Consider the following 10,417-nt stretch of genomic DNA (forward strand, 5'->3'; position numbering starts at 1 on the left):
GTGGGGGCAGGTGGGAGGGGATGGGCAGTAGGCCTGGGTGCAACCTGAGAGGTTGTGGTGGAGAACCAGCTGCTGAGGGCCCTGGTCAGGGTAGTGACTTGGTTTCTAGGGTTGGAGAGAGGAGGAACTAGCTGGAGGAGGACAGGATTCAGTACAGAGCTGGTGTCTTGCTGTAAGGTGCGTGAGGTGGGAGGGTGTAAGGAGGGGGTGTGTGTGGGGTGGGCTGGTGAGGCGTGGGCGAGGTCTCAGTGCTGAGGCCTTGGCTGAGCTGCAGCTTGTGTTTTTATTTCCTTTTGGCAGATTTATCACACGTCCTGATGTCAAGCGGAGCAAGATGGCTGAGTTCCTGGACTGGAGCCTGTGCAACCTGGCCAGTTCCTCCTTCCAGACCCTCCAGGGGGTCATCACCATGGACGGGATGCTGCAGGCCCTGGTAAGTGCTGCCCGCAGGGGCCGTGGAGGTAGCAGGGAAATGACACCTTACGTGGGGACCACAGAATGATGTTACCTGTGGTTCCATCTTGATGTCATTGGAACCCCGTGGGATTGGTGTAACCAGGCCAGGGTCTTAGGGGGCAGTTTCCTTCTCCCACTGCTGTGGGTCCTGCCTTGGACCGGGCTGGTTTCTGCGTTGGTGCTGGTGGATGGGCCTGGAGCCCCACCCGTCGCCAGCAGAGGGCAGTGGTGCCACGCAGCCGGGGTTCCCCGGGGTAGGCTTCTCCGCACCTGGTCTCCTGCTTAGTTCCTGTGTGAAGTGCAGAGGTTGAATGAGCTCTAATAAAACGAGGTGGGTGAGTTGAAACTTGATGCTGTTCCTTTGCACTGGGTTTGGGTTGGATGTTCCTGACTGCTTCGTTTGGATACAGACCCTGACCTCTGCCTGCAGGTGTCTGGTTGGTGCCCTGGCTGCAGCCCTTTGCCAACCCTTTCCCTCCCTTTCGCTCTGGCTGTCTCTTGTGTTACCTTTTCTTGTGCTAACGAGGAGGAAAGATCAAGTCTCAGAAGAGGGCGAAGCCTCTTTTGGGTCAGCCTTCTGGAGGGGGAGCCAGCAGCCTGCTGTGGCCGTTGGCGCGATGGATTCAGCACCTTCCTCTCTCTTTCATTACAGCAGGTGAGGCTTTGAGAGCACTTCTCATCCTCGTCTCACGCTGTGGAGCCTGTGGTCCCTCTGAGGAGCAGGGCACTTTGTTCTTCTTGTTTAAAATATGTTTTTTATAGAGACAGGGTCTGGCTATGTAGGCCAGGGTAGTCTTGAACTCCTGGCCTCAAGTGATCCTCCTGCCTTGAGATCCTCCTGCCTTTGTGATTCTCCCAAAGTGCTGGGATTACAGGCCTGAGCCTTCATGCCTAGAAGGACACTTTGGAGTGCATTTTAGGGCAGATGACGAGTGCCACCTCGTGGTGGCGTCCTCCTGTCCGCGGCGTCATCCTGGCCGTGGCAGGTTCTGCCGGGGAGCGGGAGGCTGTCAGCTGGGTGAAGGGTGGGGGCCATGGGAGTGATAACCTGGGGTGGGGGCGTACGTTTCTTTAGGGGGAATTGGGAAGTGTCCTCAATGTCTTCTGCTTCCCGGTCATGCTGCCATGGTCTTCAGGAGGGCAGCCCTTCAGATGAAGAGAAGGTTTCAGACGTGTGAGAGAAAACTGCAGACATGTTTCCCGGAGCCTGTGCTCTGCCCAGGTGATGTCTGTTTTCTTCAGGCCTCCCGTCAACCTCCACATGAATGTGACAGATTCAGCAGTTTTCAGAAGTTAAGATATAATTCACATACCACAAGTAGTTTATCCTTCTAAGGGAAATAATTCTGTACTTCTTAGCATATTCATAAAGCTGTGCACTTCAGGACACTGTCATCACCCTGGAAGAAACCGTGATCGTACCAAGCAGTCCCTCCCTCACCCTCCCCAGCCCCCGCAGCCGTGGATCCATGTTCTGTCCCTGTGGACTTGCTGGTTGTGGACATCTTACCTCGCCAGAGTCGTACACTGCACGGCCTTCTGCGTCTGGCCTTCGCTGAGCCCGATGTGTCCAAGGTTCATCCGTGTTGAGGTCGTTCCCTTTATTCCTTAATCGTGTGCCAGTGTATGGGTATTTTCTGCTGTTACAAATTATACCGTTAACAACTTTCATGTGCAAGTTTTTGTTTAAACTTAATGCTTTCAGGCTGGGTGTGGTGGCTCACGCCTGTAATCCCAGCACTTTGGGAGGCTGAGGCAGGCAGATTACTTGAGGTCAGGAGTTCGAGACCAGCCTGGCCAACATGGTGAAATCCCATCTCTACTAAAAATACAAAAAATAGCCGGGCATGGTGGTGCGGGCCTGTAATCCCAGCTACTCTGGAGGCTGATGCAGGAGAATTGCTTGAACCTGGGAGGCAGAGATTGAGTGAGCCAAGATCATGCCACCAGCCTGGGTGACAGAGCAAGACTCTGCCAGGAGAAAAAAAACAAACACAACTTAATGCTTTCAGTACCTTGGGTACATAGCACTAGGTTTTTTTTTTTTTTTTTTTTTTTTTTTTTTTTTTTGTTGAGACGGAGTCTCGCTCTGCCGCCCAGGCTGGAGTGCAATGGCCGGATCTCAGCTCACTGCAAGCTCCGCCTCCCGGGTTCACGCCATTCTCCTGCCTCAGCCTCCTAAGTAGCTGGGACTACAGGCGCCCGCCACCACGCCCGGCTAGTTTTTTGTATTTTTTAGTAGAGACGGGGTTTCACCGTGTTAGCCAGGATGGTCTCGATCTCCTGACCTCGTGATCCACCCGTCTCGGCCTCCCAAAGTGCTGGGATTACAGGCTTGAGCCACCGCGCCCGGCAGCACTAGGTTTTAATAAAATTTTAAGCAAAATTTGGAATGTTTCCATCTTTCTGAAGTCTTTAAGATTTTTCTGGTGGCGTACCTGCCGTGCTGATGAAATAGAGGACCTGCTCGTGCCAGGCATTTTTGGGCGTTGCAGGTACAGATGTGCCATCTGCGTCCCCAGGTGCCCCTCATTCTGGCCACGCTGGGGCAGCGTCCTCAATGCCTAAAGAGGATTCATTGCTGTCTAAAGAGGGTTCATTGCTGTCGTGGAGGTCAGGGCAGGCTGAGGCTGGCCTTGGAGGGTACGGGGGTGGAGGGGTAGGGCAGGGAGGATGCAGGTCTCAGATGTGCCCACGTTGGTCCATGGATCCTCAGGGATTCTGCATTTATGTTTTAGGCAATTCTGGTAAAGGTGGTGGATACACACGGTTAATTTGAAATTTAGGTGCAGTTGGATTCTTCATTTTTTTGCCTTGAGTCCCACTGAGGAAACGTGAAGAAGGGGAAGATGGCAGTGGCCAGTGGGGGGTTCGTGGGATTCCGGTAGCTTCATGTTGTGATGCTGGGTGCATGGACAGCCTCCCACATGACCAAGGACGTGCTCTCAGGGCCCTAAGACCCCAGAAGAACAGGCCGCCAGCACCAAGAAGTATGACATGCGTGTGGAAGACCGTGAGCCTTACCTGGCTGGTAGCACGGGGTGTGGTACCTGCCGCAGCTCTCTGACCCGTCGCAGCGGGAGGGGGTCCCTGCTGTGTGACTGGGACCACTGGACCCCAACCATCGCAGCGGGAGGGGGTCCCTGCCGTGTGACTAAGACCAGTGGACCCCAACCATCGCAGCGGGAGGGTGTCCCTGCCGTGTGACTAAGACCACTGGACCCCAACCACGCAGCGGGAGGGGGTCCCTGCTGTGTGACTAAGACCACTGGACCTGACCCATCGCAGCGAGAGGTGGTCCATGCTGTGACTAAGACCACTGGACCCCAACCATCGCAGTGGGAGGGGGTTCATGCTGTGACTGGGACCACCTGGCCTGAGGTTGGACTGGTGAACTGACAATGTTGGCACCTACATGTGTGTCAGGATCCATGTGGATACGTCCCCCGCACCTGTTTCTTGGACTGTCGTGTAAGCAGCTCTTCAGCTTCACAGGCTTCCTGATCATGTTCTGGGTGGGAAGAAGTACCCAGCCTGCCAGCCCATGGGGCCAAAGCTGTGTCTTTACAATAATCTGCACCTGGAACCGTGGCGATCCCACCAAAGAACCTGTGGCTCACAAGATCTGAGGAGGCTTCCTGGGCTTCTCTGCCCTCTAACTAGGATTTCCTCATCCCTAGAAATTTAACCTTAATGAAATCCCTAATAAAACTCTGTGCTGTGGGGAAAACGTCTCAGGTCAGGAGAGCACACGGGAGGTCTAACAGGATGTGACCAGTGCTGTTGTCTCCAGTGGCTCTGCAGGGAAGGCTGTTAGCCCTGCCCCGAGTGTGGGTGCTGCTTTGGGAGGGTAGGCACATTTGATCTCTGTCCGGTCAGTGTCTGAGACCACCTTTGTCTGCACTCTTGGTGAAACCTCCCGCACTCTTGACGGGCTTCTGAATCTGCACTCTTGACGGGCTTCTGGGGGTCTCCTGCAGCTCTCATCAGCCTGGCCTGGGAGCCTCCCCTTCTCTCCCCTCCCCACCCCATGTTGTTGGGTCAGCAGGATACCCCAGCCTTGGGGCTGGAGCCAGCTGTGGCTGCCCAGGGACTTGTAGGCAGTTGAGGCACACCGGCTCCTGGCCAGGCTGGCTGTGGGAGAGGCAGCCTCCTGGTGAGGGGCTGTGGGCCACTGCGTTCAGGCTGCCTTGGAGGGCTCCATGGTGCATCCTGGCGGTGTTCCCTGTGCACAGGGCTCCGAGTCCTTCCCGGCTTGGGAAGGTCATGTGGCCACGTGTGTCTAGTTCTGCAGCTTCTTTGTCTGCGGGTTCGGTTCTTTACTTTTTTTTTCTTTTTTTTTTGATGATCTTGCTGGTTTTCTCTAGATTGTTCTCAAGTTTTCTGTTCTTCCATCCCAAGGTGGGAGGTGCGCGGTGCACAGCCTGGATGTGGAATACCCAGAGGGCGGGTGGGCGGGCCAGCTCGCTGCCCCTTTCCCCTGCCAGCTGCTGGGACAGGTGGGAATTCCTGTAGCAAAATCAAGCCAGCCACGAGTGGGGAAGGGCTTTTTACTTTGACATCTCCAAGTTCCACGTTGAGGTGGAGAGAAGTTCGTTTTTCCCCTTCCTCCCAAGGTGTGAAAAGGTTTTCTCAAAGGCGTAGGAAGCCGAGCCTTCTGTCACCCCCCAGCATGTGCTGGCAGAGAGTGAGGCGTGCTGTCCCTGCTGTTTGGTGCAGAGCACCCAGGCAGTTTGGCACCAGCACCTCACAGGTATTCAGAGATTTGCCCTCAGCGAGAGTGAGTAATTGTCTGACGCAGCCGGCTGAAATCCCTGGGAAGGGAATGAATGAAACTGCCGTGAAGCAACGCCTGGCAGGGCTGGGCTGCTGGCAGCTCCTGGGGCCGGCGTGTCCCTTCCAGAGCGTCTGAAGCCCTGGGCGGCTGCTGGAGAATCTCGAGTCTTTCCAGAGCCATGCGTGTTGTTTCCTTCTCTCTCTTTGAAGGGTCCGTTTGGTCTGATCCAGGTGGCCCCAGCAGGAGGAAGTTGTGCTGGGTGCTGAGCGGGCGGGAGGTTTCACCATGGGCTTGGCAGAGCTGCAGGCAGAGGCCGGGTGCCCGCCGTGCATGATGAAACTTGCAGGTGAATTCTGCTTAGGGTTTCATCTGTTTCCTTTGATGCACTTGGCTTCATTGTCATCCACCTGTTCATTACTGTGGGCGAAACAGGTGAACTCTCAACAAGTACCATCGAAACCAGGATCTGATCTTCATTTCCCTCGAAGCATAGTTCCCTTGCAGTGAGGGTTTTTAGCTCCTGTGGGAGGGAAGCTAGTGTTTGGCAATGTAACTTCCCTGGAAGGCCCCTGTACTCCAGCTTTAAAAACACCCTTTGGGTTAGTCCCACTTTAAGCATTAAGATTAATGCAACTTGAGGAAATTCAAGGAAGGAGAAAAACACATTAAAAATGGAAAATGGGCCGGGTGCGGTGGCTCATGCCTGTAATCCCAGCACTTTGGGAGGCCGAGGCAGGTGGATCACTTGAGGCCAGGAGTTTGATACCAGCCTGGCCAACGTGGTGAAACCCTGTCTCTACTAAAAATATAAAATATTAGTTGGGCGTGGTGGTGCGCGCCTGTAATCCCAGCTACTTGGGAGGCTGGGAGAATCGCTTGAACCCGGGAGGCAGAGGTTACAGTGAGCCAAGATCGCGCCACTGCCCTCCAGCCTGGGCGACAGAGCAAGACTCCATCTAAAAAAAAAATTGACAAAAAGGAAAATGGCTGTCATTTGCATGTGTGACTCCGCTTGCTGATTGGTAGTTGTGCTCTCTTGGTTGTGCGCTCTTTGATTGGAAGAGTGTTGACTGTATGGCGTGGGTTTCTCCTTGTGTGTTCTCACAATGGCTGGGAGGCGGCGGCAGGGCAGGGGACTCGGACTGTGAGTTGGGGCTGTTGACAATGGAAGTGGTAATAGGATACTCTTCCCCCTATCGGCTGTTAGGCTCGAGTGTCCCCTTCGCAGTGCGGTTTCTTTTTATTTTTATCATTGACAAAAGCACAACTCTTGTTAAAGGATAAAATAGTCACAAACAACAGCATTAAAAACCAAGAAAGCCAGAGAACACTGGCACCGTCAGCCTCACCCCCAGCTCCTGCCGGGCACTTGTGAAGAGAGGCACTGAAGCCACTCTGCTTTTTTATAGTTAACAAAAGCAGTCAGGTCTCTGAGTAGGAGTGGTTGTGGCCCAGAGTGCGTGGGCCGGGACCGGGGCTCGAGCCGCTGTGAGCTCTGCTGAGGCCCTTTGCTGACTCCGGCTCTCCTGTGACCCGAGGCAAGGGTGAGCACCAACGCCCGCCCCACCTGGGAGGGAAGGGGCAGGCCTCTCACCGGGAGGTGGGGGTGAGGCTAATTAGCACAGTCACAGTCTTTGAAGGTGAAAGAAGACAGCTGATTATCTAAAACGTTTCTCATTTAGGCTGTGATTTTTTTTCAGATTTGGAGAACAGCACCCTACTGTTCCATTCAGGCCAGAGGAAGATGACCACGTGGCCCTGTTTAGTTGTAGTGCTCTCTTGGGGCAAGGCTTTGGATGGAGGCAATGGGGCAGGAGCCGTCTGAACGTGGGTACTTTCCAGAGATCTTGCTCCTGTAGCGTTGGGGTGAAACGAGGTGCCCCAGGCCACACTGGTTCAGTTTCCTCGTGGCGTTAAGTAAAGACCTGGAGCAGCAGCTCTGACACTTGTTTCGCATCGCTCAGCATTTTATGTGGGGCGGGCACAGTGGTGTGAGTCTCACAGAAACCTGCGTGGTGAGCCGCACGCCTTTGTTCCTCTCAGCCCTGGCCCATCCCTGCCGAGGTGGCGCGACCTGCTCTCACAGGCAGCCTGGCGCGGGGTCATGTGCTAGACGGGGTGGGGGCTGGGTGGGTCACCAGCCTCACCCCCCTCAGTTCTTAGTGAGGAACAGACAGGCAGAGAGCTGGATGGTGCGCCAGGCTGGGCTGGTGCTGAGTGGGCTAGAGCTGGGTGTCAGTGGCCCATGCCCCGGTCATCCTGGCCTGTGGCCTCTGTGCAGGATGGGGTGCCCCTGCCCCTCACCTGCCCCGCCCTCACCCATGCCCCAGTCATCCTGGCCTGTGGCCTCTGTGCAGGATGGGGTGCCCCTGCCCCTCACCTGCCCCGCCCTCACCCATGCCCCAGTCATCCTGGCCTGTGGCCTCTGTGCAGGATGGGGTGCCCCTGCCCCCTCTCCTGCCCCGCCCTCATCCGTGCCCCAGTCATCCTGGCCTGTGGCCTCTGTGCAGGATGGGGTGCCCCTGCCCCTCACCTGCCCCGCCCTCACCAGGCTCACAGGCCCGCGATGCCTGACTGCCCACGCAGTCACCTTAGAGGCACCTTCCCTCTAAGGCAGATGTCCCTCAGGCTTTGGCCCTGGCTATTGATATCTCAGCTCTAATTCACTCTTGACCTTTATTTCCTGATTTCTGTCCTTGGCTCTCGAGCCCTCCTCCTGTGGACCTGTTGGGTACACGTGTGACGCTTCAGAACCCGCAAGTCCCAGGTCACACTTTTTGGACCATCACTTTCCCCTCTCGGCCTGTTCACTCGGGAGCCTGGCAACAAACGGGAGCTTCTGTGCTGCTGTCCATGCGTGCGGCCCAGGAGCCGGGCTCATCCCTGGGACACCGTGTTCCTCCCGCTGTCTGCTCACGCCCGTCTGTGTAGATGTGGCTCTAACATGTCTCCTTTCCTGGTTCATTGCTCATCTGTTCTCACGTGGCTGTGCCGCCAGCCTGTCCTGGGGGTCCTCGTCCCAGCACGTGGCTCTATGCTTTATGTCATCCTGAGTCTGCCCTGCTCTGCCGCCTGGTCCAGATGGGAGCCATTTCCCTCTGTGAAATGTTCCCTCTGGAGGCGCTGGGCTCCCCGACTACCCTCCTGCCTCTCCTGTGGCCGTCGGCTGCAGTAAAGGTGCTGGTAGAGGGTGTGAGCCTTCTATTCATAGAGTGCCAGGCTCCGTCCCATGCTGCCTCTGTGCCCTTGATGCTGGCAGCACACCTGCTGTCCTGTGACCTGGGTAAAGGGTGGCCTCGGAAGCCTGTGGCCTCATCTTGTCCTCAGAAACAGTAGGGCTCAGGCTGTGGCCCACGCCTGGGGCTCCCCATCCCCGCCGTGTGTCCTGGTGTCTTTGCTTGGCTCGCCGGCCTCCGTGGGCTCCCCAGGCGGCAGGCGGCTCTCAGCCATGCTGTCCGTCCTCATGCTTTGTTTATGCCCTGGCAGAGCTGCTCAGGTGGCCGGCCCATGGGACCCCTGTGCACCCTGCTGCTCCCAGCGTATGTCAGCAGCGCCATCCGGGAGATGTGGCATCAGCACAGCCTTGTCCTTGTCTCTGCCCGTTCTTCCTTCCTTGCCTTTATGTGTCTCCTTTTTTCTGTTCCACACGGGGTCCACAGGGGATAGCCACATCCCCTGGCCTCTTGGTTGGTGGATCTTCGTCCTCCTGCTGGGCTCAGAGCTGTGCCACCCCCACCTGCACTGCAGAGAAGCTCAGACCCCTCTCTGACTTGAGACGCTGGAGCCTTAGCCCCCCGCTTCCCAGGCCAGCGCCCCTTCAGGTCCCTGCAAAGCCACTGCTTTTCGTGGTCTCTCCTGCTGCTGCTGAGCCCGTGGGCTGCTTGGTGGCTTGGGAGCTACATACAATTGTATTTTGTCTGGTTTGTTTTCAGGCTTTCTGTGGCGGGAACTGTGTCTCTTGCATCTTTTTTTTTCTTTTTTTTTTTTTTTTTGAGACGGAGTCTCGCTCTGTCCCCCAGGCTGGAGTGCAGTGGTGCCATCTCGGCTCACTGCATGCTCCACCTCCCGGGTTCACATTCCCCTGCCTCATTCTCCCAAGTAGCTGGGACTACGGGCGCCCGCCACCAGGCCCAGCTAATTTTTTTTGTATTTTAGTAGAGATGGTGTTTCACTGTGTTAGCCAGGATGATCTTGATCTCCTGACCTCGTAATCTGCCTGCCGCGGCCTCCCAAAGTGCTGGGATTACAGGCGTGAGTCACTGTGCCCGGCTGTCTCTTGCATCTTTTATGTATCAGTACGTTGGGCAAATGGGAGATGCATGATGGATGTTTTTTGGTTAATTGAGAAATGGTTAATTTTATGTAAAAGCATAAATAGTGATAACAGAACTGTATTTGGGAGGGACTAGACTTCTAAAATTGGGTTCTGTCTATAAGGCTAATCTTCCCTTTCCCTTTTCTTCATCTTTCCTGCTCACAGGTTTTCTTTTGATATTGTGGAGATTGCTGTGTGTGACTGCGTTTTTGCTGCTGTTAGAAGTTGATTCTTTTTTTCTTTATGAGACAGAGTCTCTGTCACCTGGGCTGGCGTGCAGTGGCACGATCTTGGCTCACTGCAACCTCTGCCTCCTGGGTACAAGCAATTCTCGTGCCTCAGCCTCCTGAATAGCTGGGACTACAGGTGCGTGCCATTATACCTGGCTACTTTTGTATTTTTAGTGGAGATGGGGTTTCACTATGTTGGCCAGGCTGGTCTCGGACTCCTGACCTCTGGTGACCCACCCATCTTGGGCTCCCAAAGTGCTAAGATTACAGGTGTGAGCCACCGTGCTAGGCCCTAGAAATTGATTCTAATCCTTTCTGTAGGTTTCCTGTGTTTGAAATTCTTAAATTAACAGGGAATTTTTTTTTTTTTTTTTTTTTTTTTTTGAGACAGAGTCTTGCTTTGTCATCCAGGCTGGAGTGTAGTGGCACAATATTGGCTCACTGCAACCTCTGCCTCTGGGGTTCAAGCTATTCTCCTGCCTCAGCCTCCCAAGTAGCTGGGATCACAGGTGCCGCCACCACACCCAGCTTATTGTATTTTTAGTAGAGACGGGGTTTTGCCATGTTGGTCAGGCTGGTCTCAAACTCCTGACCTCAAGTGATCCGCCTGCCTCAGCCTCCCAAAGTGCTGGGATTACA

General features: G+C 55.1%; 1 protein-coding gene across 1 annotated transcript in view; it reads left to right on the top strand.

Annotated features, from left to right (window-relative positions):
• The window catches only part of TBCD (tubulin folding cofactor D), a 217,007-nt gene that overhangs the window by 25,941 nt on the left and 180,649 nt on the right, over positions 1-10,417 (top strand). The window contains 1 exon segment of the mRNA XM_011970092.1: positions 301-433. Coding sequence (XP_011825482.1) covers positions 301-433 — 133 coding nt within the window.

This window comes from Mandrillus leucophaeus, unplaced genomic scaffold (assembly GCF_000951045.1).
Source record: "Mandrillus leucophaeus isolate KB7577 unplaced genomic scaffold, Mleu.le_1.0 Scaffold1, whole genome shotgun sequence".
NCBI lineage: Eukaryota > Metazoa > Chordata > Mammalia > Primates > Cercopithecidae > Mandrillus > Mandrillus leucophaeus.